General features: G+C 38.5%; 1 protein-coding gene across 2 annotated transcripts; it reads right to left on the reverse strand.

Moving 5' to 3' along the window:
- Positions 1-1,301: 1,301 nt before the first annotated feature.
- DNAJC27 (DnaJ heat shock protein family (Hsp40) member C27) lies at positions 1,302-25,911 on the reverse strand. Of its 2 annotated transcripts, XM_019712766.2 has the most exons (7): positions 25,654-25,911; positions 17,112-17,194; positions 14,144-14,213; positions 11,309-11,473; positions 10,565-10,687; positions 8,493-8,653; positions 1,302-5,133 (listed from the first exon to the last, which is right to left on the reverse strand). In XM_019712766.2, exons 1-7 carry the CDS (start codon positions 25,738-25,740, stop codon positions 5,001-5,003), a joined length of 822 nt encoding a protein of 273 aa, XP_019568325.1. In that variant the 5' UTR covers positions 25,741-25,911; the 3' UTR covers positions 1,302-5,000. The 2 variants fall into 2 exon arrangements, with proteins under 2 accessions (XP_019568325.1, XP_019568326.1); XM_019712767.2 differs by lacking the exon at positions 8,493-8,653 and having other exon boundaries at positions 5,000-5,133; positions 25,654-25,890.
- Positions 25,912-25,945: the final 34 nt, after the last annotated feature.

Genomic DNA, 25,945 nt, shown 5'->3' on the forward strand with positions numbered 1-25,945 from the left:
AAGTGTCCCTGACAGGCAATGGATCAAATGGAAACTAAAAATCTAGATAAAATTTTGCATTTTAAATTGACCCTTACAAAAATGAGTAAACTTAATATTTCTTTTCAATTTACAACTGGTTATTGTTGGTTTAAAACACAGCCAGATTCAATAAAAAGAAAAAGAAAGAAAGAAAGAGAAAGAAAGAAAGAAAGAAAGAAAGAAAGAAAGAAAGAAAGAAAGAAAGAACAAACAGTCAGACTCCAGTTAAGAAACATCAATTATTTGGATACATTTTAGTATATAAAATTTTATAGTATACCTATCATGTATTATACTAGTCTATAGACCAGAGCTTTCTCATCCCTGCTTACAATCCTTGGTATCTATTATTTTCTAATCTTTTAGTTGCAAGTAACAGAAAGCAAACTCCAACTAACTTAAGCAGAAAATAGGGGAGTGGAGATTTACTGGAAGGATTCTGGGGTGGCTGATGGGCTTGAAGAACAACCAGTTCAGGGGACTAGAAGGAAAGTCTTTGCCATCAGGACTCTGTCTCTTCCTAAATGTCTGTTTTATTCTCTCAAATTTTTTCCATGAGGTTGTAATCAAGGTTGCCAGCATCATCAGACTCCTCCTAACTTCCTCTCCTGAGAGGAAGTTTGTTTTCATAGGCCCAATTAGAAAGATCCCAAGGAGGGATGCCAATTGGTTCAGCTTGGGTGACACTCCCATCTCATGGACCTATCTCTGTGGCCAGCGAGGAAGAATGGATCATAGGAGGATTTGGCAGCTCCCCTTCAGAACATATTAGCAGTATGAAGAAGGTAGATCAGTTCTCCAAAAGAGCGGTGGACATTCTCAGATGAGAACAAATGTCATTCACAAGGAAAATTAAAGCTCCCGTTTGAAGTCTTCAGAAATAGACTGCCTTCTGTGGGTTGGTCCCACAAGGCTTCCCACTTTCAAATTCTGGGTTCACAACAGTCTGTTACTTAAAGATTCTTATTGTCCGAAGACTAGATAACTGAATTATTAACATCTGCATTATTAAAATGAGATAACAGCTTTATCTGAATTAAAAGGGCAAAGCTAATATTAGTATCTTTCTTTAAGAGATCAAAAACACTTTCACCACAACTTAGTAAGGTCAGGATAGCCTGATGGATTGATGAATAAAAGTTTCCTCTGTTTTACCAACTGGAAACTAAAGCCCGATGTCCCATCTAAAGTCTCAATCGGTGACGAACTAGATTGGCTTCTAGACTAATGTGTTTTACGTTAAAGACCAGTGTTTCAATAAGTAAGTGCAACCCACAGACCAGTGTTCGATATTTGGCTTTACTTTATAAAAATACACAACTTAAATACATGTGACACTCTCTATACAAGACATAAACAACTGTTAGATTTAACATTTTCAGTTACTTCAACAGAAAGCAAGTATGTAAATTACCTCGTAAGCGCAAAGGGTTTCTTTAGAGACTGCTTTCACAGTCAAAGGGACTAACGCCCCTGCGAGCAATCAATGCAGGAAGCTAACCTAAACTGTCCAACTTTCCAACAAGTCGTTTCACCCACAAGGCCTTTATTGCACGGCCTCATATTGCACCGCTTGGCAGACACAATCAGATGTCTCCACATCGCAGGTTTAAGCTTTTGTCTTCTCTAGAGATGCTTAATGGAAAAACCAGTGTACAAATAGTATTGACTGTGTCTTACAATTGTGCTCAATACCGGTCACAAGAAGTATGAACCTCTCTTCACTTTGCAAAACTTACAATGGAAGGCGGTGAGTTATATTTTGCAGCCAAATTCCTTTCAAACGTTTTACAAAAACGTTGGCAGACTCAGAGTGAGATAGACAGAGTACAGTGGGGAAGGGAGTGACATTCAAGTGCCCACGAGTCACTTGAAAGAAGAACCCTGTCACTGTCAAAGGCAATGTGTGCACGCGTCTCCATCATTTCTACTTTGACACCGAAACACCTTCCTCCCCTTCCAGACTGTGTTCTTGTTCTGTGAGGAACAGCTAGTTCATTACTGGTGCTGCACACTTACTCTGGCTTTCTTTCAGAAATTTAGCTGCCTTAACTATGGCTCCTTTAAATTAACTAACAGTGAATTAGGTACTAGTTTATGGATATTAGGAGATATTTACCAGTTGAGAATTCAGTGCATGAGAACATACTAGAGTGAGGTTCCTGAGGTAAATGTGAGAATAGGCGCAATCTACAGAATTAGAGCAATTTATCTTGGATAGCTGCGTAATAGGGAGTTGACAGGCAAACAAAACCAAGGACACATTTATGTGAAGAAATGAAATGACAGTGCTGAACTGGAAGAAATGTTGACAGCTGAGCATATCAATTAAAAAGGAGGCATGAAAAGGGAACAGAGGAACAAAAGGAGTGTGTATTTTAAAGTGCTTAGGTAGGTTGGACGATGGATTTAAAATGCCTCCAGGGATTTCTAAAAAGTTTTTAAAGTGTTCATTCTTCGTGACTCATACATGGAAGAAATGGCTTTTCTTTAATAATAGCTATTCAAACTTTTTACTCTTTTTTGAAACACAAGATTCTCTATAAAATCTTTTTTTTTTTTTAGCTATTACTCTGCGAGTTGCTATTCTCGCTGATGTATTTTGAAATCCTAACTAGCTGAATAATTTTATTAAAGTTGAACTACAAAGTACATCTGCACATCAAGAAGTCACATGAACGCAGAGGTCTGTAAAGTTCTGTATGAAGTTAAGTACCAAAAAAACGTTCCACTGCAGGTCATGCTTCATTATCGTCAAGGATTACGGCAATCAGAAAAATTCTAGGACCCTGAAACTTAACTCACGTCTTTCTTTTACATAAACGAAGTAACACATGGGCAGCTTTTGCGTTAACAGTGAAGGTGCTGGGAACTGCGTCCTGAGACCTAAGAATCAAGATCAGGCTGAACTTCAACACATCACTGATTATGTAAAGATATGAATGGAAGCTCTAAAGAACTCTCTTTGCTGTAATTGCTCGTCTGTACAATGTAGTTGGTGAGGGGACCAACCTAGTGTTTAATAACAGTGATGAAAACTGGCACCGGCTTGTTATACAGAGCCACGTACCCATGTCAGTTTGGGCTGACACTACCATGCATGATCCCTCATGCATATGACTCCTAAATTTTATTGCAAAAACAGATCAATATTTAATTATTTTAGGCATGATGCAGGCCTTAAGCAAAATTTAGGTGCAAAAGAACTTTGGGTTGGAGTTCTGCGTCCCAAGGAGCTAGTTAAAATTAAGAGGCCAGTGGAAAACCCCACAAGAAATCGTTATTTCAGATCTCAATTCATAAAAAAGAACATTTTCAGTATCACCAAGATTAGAAAACAACGCTGTGGTTTCCTGACAACAAACTCAATGCAGCTCAGTGGCAGCCACACAAAGTAAAGCTGCTTTGGACGGGGAAAGAATCCCTAAGACTGCAGCAGGCTTGGATCAAATGAAGGTGACTTTTCTTCTTAGGTGGTAAGGTATGCTGATGGGCGATCCATATGCGAGAGCTGTTTATAATTCTCAGACAGCAGTAACATTTTATGTACTTTAAAGCCCTAGTGCAGAGTGGTCACAGCTCAAAATACGAGCATCACAATGAGAGTCACGCAGTGAGAGTGGCTCCATAAGCTCTCAAAGGAAGGCCAGTCCTAACATCCAATCTTCGTTCATCCCTTGGAGACCGAGATGGAGACGATGGCAAGAGAATGTATTTCTCTATGTGAAATTAATTTTCATAATCTGTAGTTTAAAAATACTACTACTCAGAAATTTGGAACCCAGGAAATATTCTGGAGATTCCTCCCACACAGGCCATAAGAGCTCTCCTCTACCACCACCCAAAGGATCCATTCTCGTCTCTGGTCAACCAGGACCAGGTCGAGGCTTCTAAAGGAGGACTGAGGAGGCAGTGGCTGGGAGCTGGGGATTCAAGAAGAGAGGAATGATGGCAGATGTGATGTATAGCTATTAAAATAAATAAATAAATACGAGGGGACGAGAAGAGGAGGAAAAGAACGGGGAGCCGACACTGAGGAGGACGTGAGGAGGAGGCCTGGCTTGTGGAGAAGCACCCCTGCCTTTCCCACTACCTGTGGCAAATGATGCAGAAATAAGAACATGCGTAAGCCTCCCAGGGGGCTCTCCTAGGGCAGCCAGGCTGGCCGTGCCTTCTGAGGAAGTGTGCACCATCTAGTGTGAGCTGCAAGCACTTCTGTCTCGGGTCTGATTCCTGATTCCTAGGTGGTGCCTCTCCCTACAGCGACCGGCACCCATTTCCACAGCGAAGCAAGGCCTCAGATCCAGGGCGGGGCTAGCAGCCGCCAGCGCACTCAGAGGGGCTGTCGTCGCCTATCTTCTCTTAGGACTGGCTCGTCTCTCCCCTTGGTGGTTGGAGAAGCAGAACAGAGTGAATGTCACAAAAGGGCAGCTCAATTCAGAATGGTATCGACTTGTTTCCCAAACTTCCAGAGGGCTGCTAAGAATTCATTAATTTTAGATTAATAGTTAACAGACCACCTAAGGAACTCACTCTGAAAGGAGCGACCTGCCTGTGAGATCACACCAAACATCCAGGGGTTTTCAGATTGTCTGCTTCTGTTTTTGTTATTTTCTTCTCTGATGATGAAGGTTTAAAAAAAAGAAAAGAAAAAGTGAAAGAGTGCTCCCGTCCTGCCTCCCTCCAGAAATCTCATGGAATTTCCTGAGTGACGTGCCTAAAGGAAGCTAACAAATGAATCAGGGGGGAAAAAATCAATTTGGAAATATGAAATGAACTGTCATGGATAAATGGTACTTGGTTCTCTTCACTTCATCTCTCTACGAAATGGTAACAGGCACCTGAATTATTGATTTACAAATAACACATGAGTGAAAAGAGCAGTCAAGTTTCGCGGAGGAAAAATCTAGGTTGGCTCTTTTACCTCTAGGGACAGTCTCTTTGTACTCGAGGCCCACACTTGTCTTTGTTCCTCCTTTCTACTTGATGCTTTTCAGGAGGGCTGTGCGGGCGTTCACTACTGCTTTGAAGGCGTCTTCACTGCCAGGTGCTACACACTTGTCAGGGTGGAGCAGCACCGCGAGCTTCCGATACGCCTTATTGACTTCATCCCTACGAAAAGAAGCAAAGCTCGACGTCAGTACCAGGGTCAGCCCCACACCCTGCAATTAGCTGTGTGGATGACGCAGTCGTTCTCGCAGTAAGCAAATAATTCCCCAAAAATATCCCAAATAATTACTACCCTTTCCAAAGGTGGGACTAAAGGACTAGGAAACAAACAGACAATAAACAAATAACTAATACATAGCATACAAGTAGGAAAAAAATACAATGCAAAATGAGTATGCAAACGCTAAGAAAACACTTGGTAAAACAATGATCAGATGGAAAACAGAACGTTCTTGGCACCAAGGAGGCACTCAGCAAATCTGTGCTGACTGAAGCAGCAGGGCACGGGGAGGTCAGGGCAGGACCCTGGAGTAGGGTTCCGGAAGGTGGGGCTTGGGGATCAACACAGCGGTGGGGAAATACAGAGCAACTGGGAGAAAAGCGGCAGAGGTTGGGAACAGAGCATTGACATAGCATGTAGGTCCATGAGGAAACTGCTAGGAAGCACAAGACATGAAGTTGGCCAGGGAGGAGGGGTTAGTAAGTGCGAGGCCATGAAGAACAAACAACAGGAAAACTGGATTTGACAAACAGTACCAACAGTAGGTGTTTCGTGACAAAATGGTGCTGGGAACGCTGTTTCTTGAAGTTAGGAGACAGGTAGGAGGTTGTTACCATAACCCAAGCATGAGTACGAGAATTTAGATACGATGTTTGTGGAAGGGAGGATAAAAGATATAATATAAAAAAAGAATTGGCAGAAGCAGATGATGAGCTAGATACACAGGGGAATAAGGTATAGGAAAAAGGGCTGAAACGAGTTCCAGGGTCATGGAGAAGTTGAGGCCCTGGGAAGATGATGACTCCAGTCACCAAGAAAGGAACATGGAAAGGGGTACCTGAGAGTCATATGCACTAAGCTCCCTGAGACCAAAGAAACAAGAGAGAAATGAGTATTATCCAGAGAGGAAAGAAGCAGTAACAATAAATGTTTCTCCAAAGACCCTGTGAGCTCCTCAGCGAGAGTGGACTGGTTGGGGAGGGTCCTGGAGACCACTTGTCCCTGCAGGTCCCCCTGCTCCTCCTTGTCCTCAGCTGTCAGGCCTCCGAGAGGCTTCTAAGTACCCAGACACTCTCCTGGTCAGAGTCTGGCTCTGTCTCTACAGATGGTTTTATTTCCCATCTTCCTTTTGTAATTCCGGATTCCAGTTATCCAGTAAGCTTGGAAATGGTGCTTTCCCAAATTCTCTAGGCTTTTCTCCTTTATTTTCTATCAGAAGGATTTCTAGTTTGGCTCTCCAAATTAGGGAGATGGTTTTTGATATTTTGGATGTGATGCGAAGTCTTATGTGTCAACTTGGAGAGACTGAGGTCATAGAGCCATGTTAATAGTTTTCCACGTCCTCGGTATACATTCTAAAGGTTTGTCTGCTTTTAGAAGTCTTTCTGAATTTTTTTGTTTTAATCTTGCATGTGGCTCTTCTGCATAGGTAATTTTGATATTAGCTAATAAGAATTACATTCTCCCTAAAAGATTCTCTGTCTTTGAGGCAGGTATAGCATCCTCTCTCTTCCCCATGAGTGAGACCTGGGTAAGGTCCCTCTAGCCACTCTGCTTCTGGAGGAGACATGTCCACAGGGGGTTAGTAGTTAGGCCTGGTCCTCTAAGAATGCCTTTTAAGAATTCAGGGTAGCAGGAGAGACTTTCAAGGAAAACTTTTGGAGAAACAAGAATGAATCAAGTGTATAAGAAGTATATTAATTCTACTGAAGATATATTCTTAAAGTTCAAGAATAATAAACACAGTTAGCACTGAACAAACATTAAAACTCTATATCTTAAAAAAATGTTTTTAGGTTTTGCCCAAACATGCTCAATGTCACACAAAATTAGTATGATAGACCCAGAGGAACAAAGGTAAAAAAAAAGTACATGTTTATATTGGTTAAGGATATGGAACTTAGGGAGTTCCTGTAAATTTTGGTAGATTCCATTTAACCACAGTGAATAAATAAGGAACCCAAGTTTCTTTTTCCTTAATAAATATTGTTCTAAGTTAATCAAGAAGTAAAGTAATAGTTTCTTAGTTTTAGAGCCAATGTCCTTTGGAGATGAAAAGGAAGAATTTAGAATGAGACCATGGAAGTCTAAAAAGACATTTAAAAGACAGTAATGAACTTTGTGCTCTATATACTACATGAGGTCATCGGAATTCCTTCATGTGTTTAAAGTATCCTCAGTAATGCCCGGCAAGTCAAGTGTGACCAGAGGCGTCTTCCTCTTTCCCTCCGCTCTTTCCTTCTGGACTTAAAGATACGCTATGAGACCAAAATGGAGAAAAGACACTTAACACTGTTGATGCCAACAAGGCAATTTCAAGATGGACTTTTTTCTTTTGCGGGAATTAAAGTGAAAAAGTAGAAAGGGAAAACATGGAGAGGAGAGCTATGGTACAAAATAAAAAGATCTGAGAACCCTTATAAATTATGATGTACACAGTAAGTAGTATTATATCATAGAAAGTTATGTAAATTGAAAGTTCTTAAGAGGGTAGATCTCGAGATTTCCCATCACAAGATAAAATCTTTTCCACTATATGAGATGATGGATATTAACTAAACTTGTGGTAATTGTTTCACAATATATGTAAGTCAAATCATTAGGTTGTACACCTTAAACTTATATATACAGTGCTGTATGCCAATTATATTTCAATAAAACTGAAAAAAAGGTATAAACCAAATTGAACAACAATTACCTGCACAAGTAACAAAGAGTAGTGGTTATATTTCTTTTTCTCCTAAATAATTCTTTTGGCTAAAATAAAATAATTTAACATAAATATATACAGATGAGGAACTAACAGGATTTTTGAGAGTGATAGAAAGACAGAAAAATAGGCAGACACATGTGTTCAGGGTCAAAAACCAATCTTATTACTAACTCCTGAATTTATTGAATGTGTTTAGTCTGGGTTCCAGTTTTCCCTGTAAAATTGGGCAAGTTGATTGCTAACATTCTGTCCTCTAAAATTCTATGATTTAAGAATTCTCTTTTGTAAGGTATTTTTTTAAGGTTATATTAGCTTCAAGGCTCTTATGCAACAAAAGCAAAGCATACCATTTCAGAAAGTATTTATGCATATACACTAGAGCAGGCAACTGGTTTCCACATCAGGCAACTGGCATTAACTGAATTATTCAGTTAATTCAGCAAAAGAGCATATTAAATAATCTAATATATTTCCACACATCTTCATATTTCTAGCTAATTACAAGAAGATATATTGCAGCTATAATTTTGATGACTGAGTCATTCTCTATAAGAGAACTCAGCACTAATATCCTAGAGCACTGCTTACCTTGAGGCCCCAGGTTTGACTCCCAACATGTCCCAACTGTCTTTACTATTTCGAATTCTGCGAATGGTGTCTGCTTGTTCTTTGGTGAAACTAGCACTGCTATTTGTAATAGGACGTTTCCCGCCATTTTCAAATAAATCAACTATGGATGCATAAAAGGTCTGTGAAAAGAAAACACATCCCAGAGTAGAACTGATTTTGTGAAAATAGGAATTCCTTTTAAGTATCAATTGAAAGAATTTTAATATAGTCCAATAACTTAAAATTCATAATAAAGCAAATATTTCAGAGGTAAAGGAAAATATGATCAAAGAATTAAAGGAAAATATACTTTTAATGAGTGAACAGACAGAGAACTCAGCAGAGAACTGGGAACTGCACAAAAGAACCAAATGCAAATTCTAGCACTGAAAAGTACTGAACTGAAAAATTCACTCAGTGGATTTAACAGCAGATTGAAGTCAGACCAACAGAGACTATGTAATCTGGAAAACAGAAAAAATGGAATAAAAATAAACATAGCCTCAAGGACTGTGGGACAAAATCGAATGGTCTAATATATATGTAGCTGGAGTCCCAGAAAGAAAACAGAGTAAGAATAGGGGAGAAAGAGAGGTTAAAAAAAAAACACTTCCAAATTTGATTTAAAAAAACACCTGCCTACCAATCCGAGAGACTCAACAAATCCTAAGTAGGATAAATATAAAGAGAACCACACCTAGGAACATAGGACAACTGCTGAAAACCAGAGAAAAAGAAAAACTCTTAAAAGTAACTGGAGGAGGAAAAAAAGGCATATTGTATACAAAAGAATAAGGGTAAGAATGGGTGCTAACATATCATCAGACACAATAGAGGCCCAAAGGGAATGGACTAACATCTTTATAGTGCTAATTTAATTTTTAACAGTTATTATTTGTAACTCTTGAACAAATCACTACTAGTCTTAGGTGTCCTCATATCTGAAATGAGAATAATACCTGCCACATTGGTAAGAGTCTCAAATGAGATGAAATATGTAAACTCCTCCAGAATTGTAAAATACTATTCAAATGGTTAAGTATTATTATTGCACATATATAAGCACAAACTCACATAAGTCTATGTAATCAAAAGAATACAAGAGGGGCAAACCAACATCAACCTTATTTGGTCTTGAAATAGAAGCTACTGATGCACGATTTAGTCTGTCAGCCAAGGATGAAACCTGTCTTCTAATAGGAGTGGTGACAGCTTGTGAGAAGGAAACTCAGCATAAAAGATTAAATAAAATCCCACTCAATAATTAAGAACTCTTTATAGTATAGCTGTATTATTTGAAATGCTAAAAATTCCCAAAATATCAGATATATTCATAAGAAAAAATGCATTATTCATGCCACCACTTACTTCCTAATGTATCTATAATTAAGAGTCAACTTGACTTCATAACTTAGTTTAAATAACTTCCTCCCCTTAAAATTATTCAAGATTAATACATTTTGAAAAGTGACCATCTATTCATGTTCCAATGTGACTATATCTCCTATTGCCTACTTGATGGGTGAGACCTAATTTTTATGTTTGACTGGCTGGACTCTGCAATGATAGTCTCCTCTTCTCTAATTGCACCCCGATGGGCTACAATAATAGGATTATCTTAGCTACAACAAGGCAATTCTGCCAATGTATGCTTCCATTGGATTATGCATACAAATGTAACCAAAGGTAGTTTTGAAAAAAATCTTTGTCCCAGTTAAGTGTGTAATAACTTTTGTTAAACTTGATAAACATCAGAATCACCTAGAGAGCTTCTTCACAATGTTAATCTTCCAGTAGGTTTAGAACCCAGCAATCTGTATTTTGAAGAATGTCCCCCAGGTAATTCTGATGATTAGCCAGGTGTGGTCTAAAACAGAAAGCAGACAGCTATCACACATACACACATACTCATCTTCATATTCTTTCTCACCAGCTTCTGAAAAGAGCTTATTCTAATGAGAAATTCCTATTACTTTTTTTGCTTCTCATAAACTAAAATTTGTCATGGGCAGCCTTGACACAAACTCTAAAACAACAAAATGCTAGGTTACCTGGAACATCTCATTAATTCCTTCTCCAGTTTGTGCTGAAGTTTCAAAGTACAGGAACCCCTTGCTTTCAGCCCAGAGACGCCCTTCACTTTCATCAACACTGCGGTGCTTGGGACAATCGATCTGAAATAGTAAGTTGAGGGGCAGAGAAGATTCCAAACTTGTCCCACTACAAAGGCCCAATGAGGTCTTTGTTAATCCTTTACTGAGGCAAATAATAATCTTAAATGAACCCCAGCACTAGTACATAGAATTACCAGGACCAAAGGGGACAAACAATTACTAATACTGAATGTGGACTGATTTTCTGTGGCAACAAGTGCCTATTACCACACTTCCCACTTTATCCCTTGAGAAAACTGCTGCATTCACCTCTGTGAAGGTCAGCTTCATAATGAATATCTGCCACACTCAAGGGGCTGTGGTCTGCTTTTCATCCCTTTCCACAGGCCACCTTTCCCCTAATTACGCCCCTCCTCCAATCAGGTCAGAGTATGATAATTAGGGTCCACCTCTCCTGCTCAGTCAGCAATATGACTCCCCAAGGATGGCACCAGAAACAAAAATGGATAAAAATCCTGATATACCAGGTTTTGGTTTTTTATTGTTCTTGTTTTTAAAAGTTGTTGATTCCTGTATTACTGAATAAGGAACTTTTCTTTTTATTTGTTCCTCAAAACTCAGAGCTGCACTTTTCCCATAAGAAATCTAGAAAGTTGAGCCTACCATTTCCAAAGCGGTTACCTTATTGGCACACACTACAAATACAATGTTTTCCATGTTTCCGTGAGGTCCAAGCTCTTGCTTCATTTCTGCCAGCCATGCATCCAGGGCATCAAAGGTGTCTTTCTGCCCAACATCATAGACCAGTATCACACCCTGTGTGTCCTTGTAAAACTCATTACGAACCTTCACATAAAAGAACAAATGCACAAAATCTGAAATAGTAAGCTGGGGTGGAAGGGGGGTGGTGCGTTGTGATTTTACAAAAATATATTTCACAGTCATAAACTTAGCAAAGTATATTCTTTTGTGTATTCATAAAATTTGCTGCTATATCTCAATATCTGCTTGCCTTTAGGGGATTTTTTTTTTTTTATAAAATCAAAGCAACATGATAAAAAATAAATCTGTTAGTACCAAAGGACTTATAATGGAAACAACAGCCTCCTGCCCTCCCTCACTTTCAGTTCCACTCCCCAAAGGCATTCAATCTTTAATTGTTGTTAGTAGACCTTCAAAGAACACAAATTATATAAAGTCCTTTATAGGAAGAACTTGGAAGGTGAGTGAACAATTAAAAAAGAACTCTAGGCAAAAATGACACAAATATCAGCAATAAGTACAGCCATTTATATATCACATCCCAAAGACTGCTTTTCCCGGGATGCTAGGCAGAGCTTCCCTGTGACTCTAGCGTCTGTATACCAACTTTAGAACTCCAAACTCAGAGCCTCAGTGTAATGTAGTGGAAAAGAGCACGGGCTCTGGAGTCAGACAGATCTGGGTTCACACTTACTTACTAGTTGTGTGATCTTGGGCAAGTCACTTAACCTCTCTGCGTCTGTTTCCTCATCTGTAAAATGGGGATAATACTACTTACTCCACAGGGTTATGATGAAGATTAAATGAGATAACGAAGGCAAAGCACCTACATGGTGCCTGGAAAACAATGTGTATTAGCACCTTCTCCCTTCCTTCCTTGCATCCATTCTCTGGTTAACCTCCTTTGATGTTTTCATCAGAAATGGCAACTCACCTCTGGGGCATCTACAATTCTGGGAAGAGGCAGCATGAAGTACAGGGCACACTAAAGTGGCAGAGGCAATGACAGGTTGAATGTGTGAGAAGCAGCATTGACAGATTTGGGGTTTCAGTGACAGAGGCCATGTATTATTATACAATTCTTTTCGAAGAATTCCAGTATGTATTGAGACTCACACTGAAATATCTATAGTTTTCTAGGCATAGACACTTGGACCAAGAACATAAATACCTGTTTATTTGCAGAAACATAAGACGCTATCCCCTAAAACTAAAACCAACAAAATCAGAAAGAATTTAAAGGGATGAACACCAGGAGTCTTCTGGCCCTCAGCACTCACGTTCCTTAGCCCTCCTGCAGTCATAAAAACGGGGCTCTCCCTTCTTTCCTGACACTCTGGCTGCCTTGGCTCCCATACACCATGTGCCCCAGGCTCTTAACTAAACTTTTCTCTCCATCGCTCCCACTCCAGCCAGCCACCATGATTCCCCAAATGCTGTCCTGGGCCCTCTTCTTTTTTTCCTTCTTCCCATCTCAGCCACATCAACCACTGTCACACTCTCAACTGTGAGAACCTCCAAGATGAGCCCTTTCATCTCTACCTCCAGACCCACATTTCCAATTAGCTCTAGACTCTTCCAGCTGAATGTCCTGTTGGAATCTCAAGTTCAACATTTACAACAGGAAACCCTCCGACTCATTCTTTCCTAAACTTTTCCTTCTTTTGAACGTCTAGTGATGAAAGTAGCACACAGTTCTCCGCCATTGTGTTGGACGCCTGGTGTTAAGTTTTGCTGCTTTCCTCTCCCTTTGCTCAGCAGAGTCAAACAAACCTGCAGAAGCCACCTCTACCACATTTCTTGCATCTGTCACTTCCTTTCCATTTTCATTGCCAACATTATGTCTTGAATGAACTACTGCAAAAGTCTTCTAATGAATCTCCCTAGCAACATTATACACCATGCATATTTATCTTTTTAAAGCCCTGGCTCAAAAATTCTTTATTGTTTCCCCACTGCCAGTTCCCCAAAGTTCAAACTCTTTAAATTGATGTTAAAAGTTTCTGATCATTCCTCTACAAACTTCTTAGTCTTATCCTCCGCCTACCCCCTGTACTTCAAACTGAATAATCTCTCATTCCCAGACCTGCCCTATGCCTTCCTAACTCCATCTGGAAACAGGCACCTCTTTATCTTCAATCTCTCAAGGTCTAGCTATAATACTGCATCTTTTATGTAGTTTTTCTGCTCCATTCCCCACCATTTAACTCCCTACCCCTGTCAGACAGAATCTCATCTCTATGGCTCCTGGAATATCACAGCATTTTGTACTTCTAACCCAAAGCAAGCAGAAGGAGGGAAATAATGAAGATAAGAGCAGAAGTGAAAAGCGCAAATTAGAAACGAGCAGAAGGCCTCCTTAGGGAGAATGAAAAACCCAAGGAAGGAAAAACAAAAGAGAATGGCCATGAGATTCATTATGAGACTACTTAGAAATGATAAACAGATGAAAGTAAACCAAGTGGGGTTCTCTCTGGGGAGAGAACTCATGGCTGAGGAGTGAAGTGGAAAGTTCACTCTAACATCCTGCTATGAATTCTTAAGTCCAAGTATGAATGTAATTATCTTTTCATGTTTTGGGGTAAGGTATAAAGTAAAAAGCAACAGTCCTTTGAAGGTGAAAATATCTTACACCAGCTACATTTACCTCTTTTTACACATTATTTGAATATTGGTTCTTTCAGATAATTCAGAATCTTTCCCTAAATCACTGACAACACTGCATATAGGTTTTCTCATGAAAGGCTTTCTTACCTCATAGAAGAAGGGATGTCCAGCCATATCAAAGATATTAACTTTGATTTCTCTGTCTCTGACTTGTACCCTGAAATGTTCAAATAGAAAAGAAATACCAAAAAAGGTCATGGTTTCTGCATTCACATTAATAGCATTTATGTCACTTATAAATTTCAAAAGAGTATGCGTATGAAATTTAAGAGGCCTGTTCTTGGTTCCAGCTAATCTGTACGGCAGGAGCCAGCAACTTAGCAGATAATCCTGCCTCCTTGTTTTAACAACACTAAACCCACTTGGAATAAGCGCCCTTATTCACCTTCAACTTACCTCAAGATACTCAGTCTACACCCCTTAACTAACAAATGGTGGCTATTACTATGGTACTAAGAAAAATGGGTTTGGGACAAGAGCAAGATAAATGAAAGCAGAATGTTTTATTTCCCTTAGTAAGACGGCTTAGTCACTACTAGCTATACTTGGTTACCATGCAGAACAAGATGTATATTATTAACAACATCTGTTTGATTTTTTTGTGGTCTTCACTGAAGCAATAGCAATAGTCATTTTATTTTCAGAAATTTGAAAATAAAGGAAAATAATAACCATTCATATTAGAATTAACTACTGGTAACATCATAGCATATTTAGTTCTAGTCCTTTTCTTTTTAATGAAAAATCACTCCTGAAAAATGAATGAATCAAACATTATACATAATTCAAACACTAAAGAAATATACAAAAATGTAAGTTTAACATTTATCCCAAGTCTTAAATGCACATTTGTGAAATAAGAATCTATCTTATAAAAGAGAGTGTGAGAACAGCGAAACAAAACAAAATAATTAACAGAGTTTGACAGCATCTGGAGAAAATGTGGTATAATAATTTATATTAGAAAATTTTACCTTAAAGAGATAGCATCTGAGAAGGGACGGAACTGAAGTCTATAAAGTCGGGAAGTGACACAAATGTGTTCACATGGAAACTCAAAAGAGGTCAATTTGATTCAGAAGCCAGAGAAAATTACCTTAAGAAAAATGGTAATTCATTACCTCAAGGCAGTGCTTTCCTAAGTTGTGGCCTGAAGACCACCTGCATCATAATTATGGGGAGAGGGGTAGTTAAAAATGCAGATTCCTGCATCCCACCTCAGACCCAGTGAGTCAGAACCATAGGGAGTGGGTCCTAGGAATCTGCATTTTGACAAACTCTACAAGTAATTTCTAAACATACTGAAATCTGAGCTTCCCCATACTGAAAACAGGAAAGATGGAATGTGCATCTATTGTTTTGATGGGCCAACCCCTTCTCTCAACCCCTTCTCCCAATTGTGGTTCAAATGGGCTCTGCCATCTTGTTAAGTGACCCCACTCTGCTGGCTACAGCTGAGTTGGGGAAAGGTGCCTGTCCCCACCTGCCAATCAAAACCTTTCCTGGGATTTTTAAGCTTGGAATAGTAGTTTTGGTCCCTCCCTGGAAGTAAAATTTACAGTGTGAGCCTGAGAGCTTCTGGAAGCTGTTAAAGAAAGCCAAAAGGTCGAGAGAGAGAGATGTAGTGAAATGATTTGGCTATATTCTCTCCCTGATTCCAGCCATCTCTGAGGCCCAGCTTCATCTTTGTAATTGGATTATGTGAATTGTCTTTTTATTTATTTTGCTTGAGTTGGTTTGACTTGGGTTTCTGTCAATTATATCCTCCTGATTCACTATGGGACAGCTATCTTTTCCAAAAAGAAAATTTCAGCCAGAAACAGAACAGTCTGTTGAACAATCCACACTTCTATGGTATAATGTGGTGATTCTCATTTCTTAGATGAATAAACAAGCTATTCATATGATTCAAAACCAAACTGCCTTAAATAAGGATATTCTACCGTATCACTCCCTGATGATATCCTGTGCCCCCAAGTGTAGGTATACCCCACCACTTTGGTCTACCTTCTTGAATGTTGCTTTCATATTCTAATCTTGCAAACTTAGATGTATTTATCTTACCTAACAATAAATTCTTATTGAATATCAACTACGTCCTAGGATCATGCCAGGCACCTGGAGATCACTTATACTGATAGGCCCTTGTTCATGGAGCTTAAACTCTAGCAGGAGACATTAAATATATACAAATAACAAAAATAACACAAGGCAATTTATGCTAAGTACCGTAAATAGCAGAGAATTTTAACATTTCTGTCATTGGCAACCAAAGAGTCCTGACTAATGAAGGAGGTATTCAGAAGGCCTTATGGGAACAGGAGCATTTTACTCCTTGGAGAGATTGACAGATGGAGAGATGAGGGGAAAGGCCATGTTAGGTGGACAGAATGAATAATGGCAGAGATAGGTAAGTATGACGGCAGTTCAGTGTGGATGGAGAGTAAAGTGTGTAAACGAATGTAACAGGAGAGAAGGAGCAGGGCAGAATGGGCCATAACAGTGAGCACCTGAGATTCCAACTTCAGGGAGTATGCGATCTACCTCAATTCTACTCTTTGGCAGTATCATTCCCTGTAATGTAACCTTGTCCCCCCAAGCTCAACCCACCCTTGATTCATCGCTAAATAAATCCCCAATTATATCCAATGTCACTCTTGGATCATTTTTTGCTAGAGTCCAATGAGCTATAAAGATCATATACCAATAAAGTCCTCTGATAGAAATTTTCCACTTAATATTTAGACTTTTTAGAGAGAATATTTCAAAATGCTCTAAAAACACACCTCCTCCTACAGAAACATGTTTCCTGAAAAGTGGTATCTGCCAGTTAGGCTTTGTGTTGACACGCTCATCGTTGCAGACCAAGCACAAGGCTGGGTGAACAGAATGTGCTCAGTGATGAACAAATGGTATGCTCTCTGCATATCTGTAAAGGTCTCTTATTACTATTCCTTCCCAATTTATCTTCAGAATCTCTATTTCAAGATAGATCACTTTAGAAGGGTTCTGAATTTCTAAGTAATTTACAAGCCCAAAGAAACAATATACTCACTTTGTGACTCCATAGTCAATTCCAATTGTTGCAAGGTATTTAGACACAAATCTTTTCTCACAGTAGCGCTTTATAATACAGCTCTAGAAAGATGAAAAATACATGCTTGTAGTAAGTATACTCTGGAAACATACACAAAATAAGCACATTTCTTCATTATGGTTTCTTCATTCATCATTATGAGAGAAAGCATTTTTAAAAGTCAAAATTATAAGATAACCAAAACAAATGTTAAAAGCAAAGATTTTAAAGAAAAAACACTTTTAAATTCTTCCCTTAATATCAAATATGGGTATGTTTTCAGTTTAGTTCTCAATCCTTGTGCTGTTTTCTTTGAAGACCTCTTCTACTGTTACACTTTCAACAATACCACCAAAGTCTGCAAAGTCTAGCCTTGACCTCCCTCCCAAGACCAGATCCACATCTCCAAATATCTACTAGATTAGTTTCTCCTTAGATGTCCTGCTGTTACCTCAAATTCAACAAGTCTAAAAATGAATTAATCTTATACATCAAAAGAGCTTATCCCGCTGACATCCTACTTCTGTTGCTATAATACCCCCATTTTCCCAATCACAGAGGATCAAAATATTAAAGTCATGTTTGATTCTAAGCCTTTCTAAATCTTCTTTTGAATGTTTCTTCCAGCTTTTTCTTCATTCCAACTCCCATTGATACTACTTTGATTTAGGTCATCCTCTACTCCAGGACAACTGTAGGGAATTCTTTCTCGGTCTTTCTGCCTTCTTTTCCTCCCAACTTCAGTCAATACTGAACATCACTAACATTATTCCAACTCAAAAATCTTCAGTGGCTTCTCATTGCCAAGAGTTCAAAATCCCAACTCCTTTGTTTGTTATTCAAAGTCCTCCATAACCTGGCCCTAATCTGTCTTCTCTGTCTAAACACTTCTATAGAAACTCTCCATTTCTGCAAAACTCCCAGGACCTGGCTTCCTAACTTTTATCATTACTTTTCTTTCTACATGGAATGAGCTTTCTCCCTGCTTTCCAAATCTTACGTATCCTTTAAGGCCCAGCTCAAACTCTGAGCACTCAGGTTATAAGAGATCTTGCTTGCATCTGAACTTCTCTAGCACTTTACATATGAGTAATACACACACGCGTATATTAATAACACTCCTTAGCAGTCATGAAACTTATAATTTACTTGAAGTGCTGATAAGGGGGTTTATTCTGCTCAAATCCTTCTCTGATGAACCTCAATCTAAATTAAATAGGACAGTTACTATAAAAAGTACTTAATAAACTCATTGCGAACTAAAGGGAAAACGTCTTTGGAGTGACTGGTGCTGAGGCCACACTTTTAAAAACACTTTATAGCTTGAAGGCACTTCACAAATGTTTTCTCTCATAATATCTTAGAAAAGTAAATATAACTTTTTTTCTAAATTATTCATGAGATTAAGGGGCCTGGAAGTTCTTTAACTCCAATATACTATTTAAATACTAATCCAAAGTGTTTAAAGAGATACACATTTAAATAACAGTGTTAATAACCACTCCCTATAACACAGAGACAGAGTTCCAATTTTAATCTTAACAGATTTGAGTCTTTTTAAAAATAGAATTATCCTAAAATTCATTATGAAAGAACAGCTATCTGAGAAGAACTAATCAAAGTATGAAAAAGGAGACAGAGCAGTAGAAAGAAGGAATTTGCCTCGACAGATATTAAAATATAGTCTGAAACTAATTAAGACAGTATTATGTTGGCATAAGAGTAGACAAATAAGTCAGTAGAGCAGAACAGAGTGCCCAGAAATAGATCCCATTACAGGAGGAAATTTAAAAATGATAAAGGTGATATTTAAAGTCACTGGGATCATACAGCTGACCTGTTGAAAGGCAGCTGGATGGATGCTCATGGATAGATCAAACAACTTTCAATTTAAATAAATTTTTATAAACCAAATAAATAAATAAATGAAAAAATAAAGTCAATGATGGGCCGGCCCTGTGGCTCAGGCGGATAGAGCTCCATGTTCCTAACTCCAAAGGCTGCCGGTTCGATTCCCACGTGGGCCTCAACCACAAGGTTGCCAGTTCAATCCCTCAAGTCCCGCAATGGATGGTGGGCTCTGCCCCCTGCAACTAAGATTGAACACAGCACTTTGAGCTGAGCTGCTGTTGAGCTCCCGGATGGCTCAGTTGGTTGGAGTGCGTCCTCTCAACCACAAGGTTGCGGGTTCAACTCCCGCAAGGGATGGTGGGCTGCGCCCCCTGCAACTAGCAATGGCAACTGGACCTGGAGCTGAGCTGCACCCTCCACAACTAAGACTGAAAGGACAACAACTTGAAGCTGAACGGCACTCTCCACAACTAAGATTGAAAGGACAACAACTTGACTTGGAAAAAAAAAAAAAAAAGTCCTGAAAGTACACACTGTTGGCCAATAAAGTTCTGTTCCCCTTCCCCAATAAAAAAATCTTTAAAAAATAAAAAATAAATAAAGTCAATGGGAAAAGAATGAACTTGGTAAAATGCTACTGGCACAATTGATTATCAATCTGGAAAGAAGTTAAGTTGGGCCCTTAACTTCCCTATAGACAAAAATTACAGATGAATTCATCATTTAAGTATCTAAAAATAAAACAATAAAAATTTCAGAAGAAAATGTGCAACATATGTACAACCCTAGGGAAACCTTTTCAACCAAGAAAGGAAACCCAGAAACCATAAAAGACAGACATAATTGAGTATGTATAAATAATAATAATAGAAGCAACTGTATGGCAAAATAGCTATAAAAATATTAAAAGACAAATAACATATTTGGGCAAATATTTGTAATTAATATAACTGGTAAAAGGTTAGTATCTCTAATGTCTCCAAACCATAAAAAATGATAAGAAAGACACATCACCCAACAGAAAAATGGGTAGGGAGTATAAATTGGGCAATACAGAGAAAAGCAAATCCAAATACCCAACAAGCATATGAAAAGAAGCTCCCGTTCATCTGTAGTCAGTGACATGCAAATTAAAGTAACAATGAAATTATTTCTTGCTAACCAGATTGATAGTGTTAATTAAAAGAATGACAACACCTGTGTTGGCAGGGATTTCAGGAAAAGGGCACCTGAATACTGCTGGTAGAGATGTGCACCTTTTTGAAAAGCAACTGGCAATAGGTACGAAAATTTTAAAATGTGCTCTTCAACTCCACAGTGCTACCCTTGGGAATATAGTCCATAGAAATTAGAGAACCAATATTTAAGAATATATATACAGACACACCTCAGAGATATGGCAGGTTCAGTTCCAGACTGCTGCAATAAAGCCAAAATCGCAATAAAGCCAAGTCACATGAATTTTTTGGTTTCCCAGTGCATATAAAAGTTATGTTTACACTATACTATAGTCTATTAAGTGTGCAATAGCATTATGTCTAAAAAAATGTACATACCTTAATTTTTAAAATGCTAACCATCATCTGAGCCTTCAGTGAGTCATAATTTTTTGCTGGTGGTCTTACCTTCAATTTGTAAAACAACGCAATATCTCTGAGGCACAATAAAACAAGGCATGCCTGTATGTGTACACACACACACAAGGGTATTTATTGTAACATTGTTTGTAGTAGGGAAAAGAACTGGAAACAAAGTGAATTCTCATCACTAGAGGGACTACTTGCATATCATGGGCTATTATGCAACCAGTGAGTAGAGCTATGTCAGATAAGGGGAGGGACTGATACAATGTATTGTTAAGAGAAAAGCAAACTCCAGAGAAGTATATTCTACACTATTATATAATGGGGGTACTTCTGACTACAAGTATTATAAGAGAAACCCAATTCAACTGATTTAACAGGAAAATATTTACTTAATATAACTGGAAATCTAGAACTAGGGCAAGCTTCAGAGTGAGATGACAGAAAGATTCAGTGATAATTGCATTAGGAAACTGCAGGTCCTAGAGGACCCGGAGAACTGGGCTGGGACTTTGGGAGTAAGTTTACTGCCAATGCAGAATGTTGAGTTGGATATAAACAAAGACCACAGAGAAACCTCAGGGTTCTCCCATAGAGTTGACTGATTAAACCATTCAGAACCCCCTTTTTGTTATTGCGTCTCTGGAATTTCTAAAACAATGCTGAATAATAAAGGAAAATAGCAAGTATCCTCTTTCATACCTAATTTTAATGGAAATGGCCTTAGCATTTTACCGTTTGGTATGTTTGCTACAGGTTAATAATAAATACTGTTTAATCACACTGAAGGAGTTTCATTTTATTCTGATTTTACTTAAAATGTGTGTTAGAATTTACTACTTGATTATATCAAATGTTTTTACAGTACTGACAATATTTACTCTGTTGATATGACAAATTATGTTGATTAACATCTTGATATTGAACCATGTTTGCATTCATGTGATAAACCCTACTTACCAACAGTGAATTATTTTTGATATATTGCTGAATTGTATCTGTTGATATTTAGAAATTATGCCTCTCTATATGTAAAATTGGCATATATTTTTTTTCTTTGATACTATATCAAGTTTTGCTATTTAAGTTACCATGACTTCATATAATAAATTGGAGTCCTGTTCATATTTTTCTTTGCCTTGGAATGACTTTACTGAAATTATGTGTTATTTACAGCTTAAATAAAGCTTATTCATGAAACCATCTGATCTTAATACCTTTTTAGATGGTCAATCTCTTAATTCCTTTTCTAATTTCTTCTGAGGTAACTGGTTGATTGGGTTTTCTACTTCTTTTTGAGTCATTTTTGGTAATTTATGTTTTGCTAGGATATCTTCCATTTCCTCAGCATTTTTAAATGTGTTCCCATAGAATTGTAGGTAGTACTTGCTAATCATTCTTTTAATCTCTTCCAGTATGTGATTATGTCTTCTTTGGGTACAAATCTTGTAATTTTTTGCTTTCTCTCTTTATCTTAAACAGACTTTTAGGCACTTCGCTTTTTCATTAATCTTTCCAGAGAATTCTCTCTTTCTTTTGGTTTATTTTGTGTCTTTTCTAATGTCTTAAGTATTAAGTTCCTCTAGTATTCTAAATTGAGATATACCATATCATAAAATTCACACTTTTAAGATGTACAATCTTTGGTTTTTATTATACTCACAAAGTATAACCATTAAACCATTAAAGTCCTTTATTTATTTATTTATTTTTTAAAGATTTTACTGGGGAAGGGGAACAGGACTTTATTGGGGAACAGTGTGTATTTCCAGGACTTTTCTCCAAGTCAAGTTGTTGTCCTTTCAATCTTAGTTGTGGAGGGTTCTGTTCAGCTTCAAGTTGTTGTTCTTTCAGTCTTAGTTGTGGAGGGCACAGCTCAGCTCCAGGTCTAGTTGCCATTGCTAGTTGCAGGGGGCACAGCCCACCATCCCTTGCGGGAGTTGAACCAGCAACCTTGTGGTTGAGAGGACACACTCCAACCAACTGAGCCATCCGGGAGCTTAGCGGCAGCTCAGCTCAAGGTGCTGTGTTCAATCTTAGTTGCAGGGGGCAGAGCCCACCATCCCTTGCAGGACTCGAGGGATTGAACTGGCAACCTGTGGTTGAGAGCCCACTGGTCCATGTGGGAATCGAACCGGCAGCCTTAGGAGTTAGGAGCATGGAGCGCTAACTGCCTGAGCCACCGGGCCGGCCCAAAGTCCTTTATTTTTTATCTCTCTTTTAGAAATGAATAAAATAATGCATTTTCCTTTGACTACAGCTTTAATTTTGTACTGAAGGTTTTGGTATGCTTTTAAGTGCTTCCTGGTTATTTTGTCATTTGTTTTCATTTGACTTTTGATCCAAGGATTATTTACTAGGGCATTCTTTGATTTTTAACTTAAAATTGTTTATCTGTATACTTTCCATATTTTCCAAATTCTTTAAAATGAGTACGTGTTACTTTTACAACTAAAGGAAAAAAATTTTAGTTAAATTTAAATCTTTTATGTACCTAAAATTTATTTTTGAGAAAGGAATGCAATAGGAATCCACTCCCAAATAGTAGGTAGTTGCTCCAATAGTACTTTTTTTATTGTTCTTTTTTTTTTTAATTAAAGTTTATTGGAGTGACAATGGTTAGTAAAGTTACATAGGTTTCAGGTATATAATTATGTAATATATCATCTATATATCACATTGTGTGCTCACCACCCAGAGCCAGCTCTCCTTCCATCACCACATATTTGACCAATAGTACTTTTTAAATGGTTCCTACTTTCTCACGATGTTACTGCATTTGTTGTAAACTAAATTTCCTTATATGGTTGGGTTTATTTCTGGACTCCATTCTGTTCCACTGATGTCTATATACTTCCTTTCCAGTATCAGTTGGAAAAGCTTGGTAACTTTAAAGTGTTCTTTTTTGTTTGTTTGTTTGTTTGTTTGTTTGTTTTAAAGTGATGAAAGAGTAGTTTATTAGAAGAGATAGTACACTCCAAAAAAATAGGAGGGGACCCGAGCAGCAGAGAATGGCTCATGGGCCAAAGGTGGCATCTTTAGGAGGAAAAAGTACACTCCAAAAGGTTTGGAGCGGGCCCCAGAGCAAAGGCAAGCCTCCAGAGGCTCAAAGAGCCTAAAACGTGTTTTAATATCTGGTAGTGTTAGTCTCCTCTCATTTCTTTTTCACAATTTTCTTGGTTATTCTCACATTTAATTTTTCATAAGGACTTTAGTACTTTTTATTATGCTCTGAAGGAAAAAAAAAAAAAGCCCTACTGATAATTTAACCAAAATTGAATTACATTTGCAGAGTATTTTAAAGAACTGACATCTCTACACTATTTAGTGATTCTAATTATGGAGAAATATCTTTCCATTTGCCTAAGTAATTTTATGTCCCTTTGTAGAGTATGAAATTTTTCTTCATGTAGGTCCTACCTATTTTTTCTTGTTTAAAATTCAGCACTTTATTTTGTTTTTTATTGTAAATTAACAGTTTTCAATTATACATTCCAAACAATTATAATTTGATGTAGTAAAGCTATTGATTTTTGTATATGAGGTTTTCCTTATTGAATTTTCTTATTGTTTCTAATAACTTTTCAGTTAATTCTCTTTGGGTTTCCAGATAAACAATAATATCATTAGCAAATAATGATAATTTTGCTTTCTCCTTTCCAGTACTTCATATTTTTTTCTCTTATCTAATTGCATTGGCTAATAAATCTAGAAAAATGTTATATAAATGTAGTGACACTGGGTATTTTGGGCTATTTCTAGTGTTGCACCATTAAGCATAGTAAAATTACAAAAGTGAGGCATGCTCACTTTGGCAGTTTAGTACATAACTTTCTAGAGGATTTTTATTTTCTTTTTAATGCCTGCCACATAGTTGATGTTCAATAAATGTTGACTTTCAGTGAATGCTATGTTATTACTAACATATACAGAAGATGCCAAAAAAATGTATACACATTTTAAGAAAGGAAAAAAACTGTATTAAAATAATAATAATATATACTGATAACAAAAGATGAATACAAGTCATATGTATACATTTTTGGGCACCCCCAGTATATACACAGACAGATATATAAATAGTAAAACGTAAATGGAAAGAATAGATACTAATAAATATCTACTGAGCATGAACGATGTGCAGGGAGCTGGCCTAAACACTCTCCTTAATGCTCTTTTGGCATGTAGATCCTGCTCTGAGTTGATTTTGACAGCATGCAATCATGGAAAGATCGCTGCAGTGGGAGTGTGAAGACCCAGGTTCTAATCCTATCTCTATCACTAATTTGATGATCTTGGGGGGTTCTTAACCAACAGCTCCCACTTAGGCAGAAGGAGAGTCAATTTGGATGAAGAGGCGATGGCCTAAGAATTCATTTAGGGAAAGATTCTGGTCACCTCTTGCCCTCCATCCCCCCATATAACGAGAGAGCTTATAGCTGATAACTAGGAGACGGAGCAAAGAAAAAGGCGGTCGAATTAAGGCTCTTTTGAGAGAATTGATGTGGTGACAGTACCAGAAATAAAAACAAAACAAGCATACAAAATAACGCAGGCTCCTTGACATCCATTGCACCTCCCCTGTGAAACACGTCAGCATCAGTTATGCTGTTACAACTGAAACGGTGTAGATTCTGGGCTCCATGTCTGCAGAGCAACATTTTACAAATCCCAATCCTCACACGCACCCCATAAATTCCCTCTGGCTCCCAAGCACTGCTTGGTGTAATTAAATTTTTATTCTTTACCTCTAAAAACCAGTCACCTAGAATGCAGATGTGGTATCTAAGCAAACGATCTGACATTAGGACATAAGCCGCCTTACTCTCTTTGGAGTACATTCAAGGGTTAAGGATCACAGGAGAAAGCGTCTTAGGGAGAGTGACGTCGATGGAGGAGGGGACAAGTCAAAGGTCAAAAAGGTCAGGAGAGTTTTCCTCCAGAAGCCACATCTGCCGGGAGGAAACAAGGCCTGCTCAGGGGCGGGGAGGAGGCTGAGCCCCAGGCTGTTGAGTGACCGCGCTCCCAGCCAATTGGCACGTGGCTCCGCAGCGCTGAGGTCCCGCCCCTCCCAGCCAGGTACTCACTTTTCCCACTTCAGCGTTGCCCATGGAGATGACTTTGATGCGCAGGGACTTGCCAGGCTCCTTCCGCTTCGGCATGTTGGCCTCCATTGCCCTCGCTCTCTCGGGGCAACCCACCTCAATCTCTCGTTGTTCACCACGCTGGCCCGTCCCTCAGGCCTCCTCATCCAATGGTGGAACCGCTGCTATCGTCACCGCCCCGGCTCTGCCGCTCGCCATCCCCGCGGCTGCCAGGCAGCGGGCACGGGCGGTTGGGAGCGCAGGGAACTGGAGGGAGGAAGAAAAGTCTCGCGAT

This window comes from Rhinolophus sinicus, linkage group LG05 (genome assembly GCF_036562045.2).
Source record: "Rhinolophus sinicus isolate RSC01 linkage group LG05, ASM3656204v1, whole genome shotgun sequence".
NCBI lineage: Eukaryota > Metazoa > Chordata > Mammalia > Chiroptera > Rhinolophidae > Rhinolophus > Rhinolophus sinicus.

What these genes read in the sequence shown, in the direction of transcription:
- DNAJC27 (XM_019712766.2), bottom strand. Translation starts at nt 25,740, where the DNA reads ATGGAGGCCAACATGCCGAAGCGGAAGGAGCCTGGCAAGTCCCTGCGC. An exon ending in GCAACGCTGAAGTGGGAAAA is followed by an intron (nt 17,195 to 25,653) that starts GTGAGTACCTGG and finishes TCATCTTTCTAG; the next exon opens with AGCTGTATTATAAAGCGCTA. An exon ending in ATTGACTATGGAGTCACAAA is followed by an intron (nt 14,214 to 17,111) that starts GTGAGTATATTG and finishes TGAACATTTCAG; the next exon opens with GGTACAAGTCAGAGACAGAG.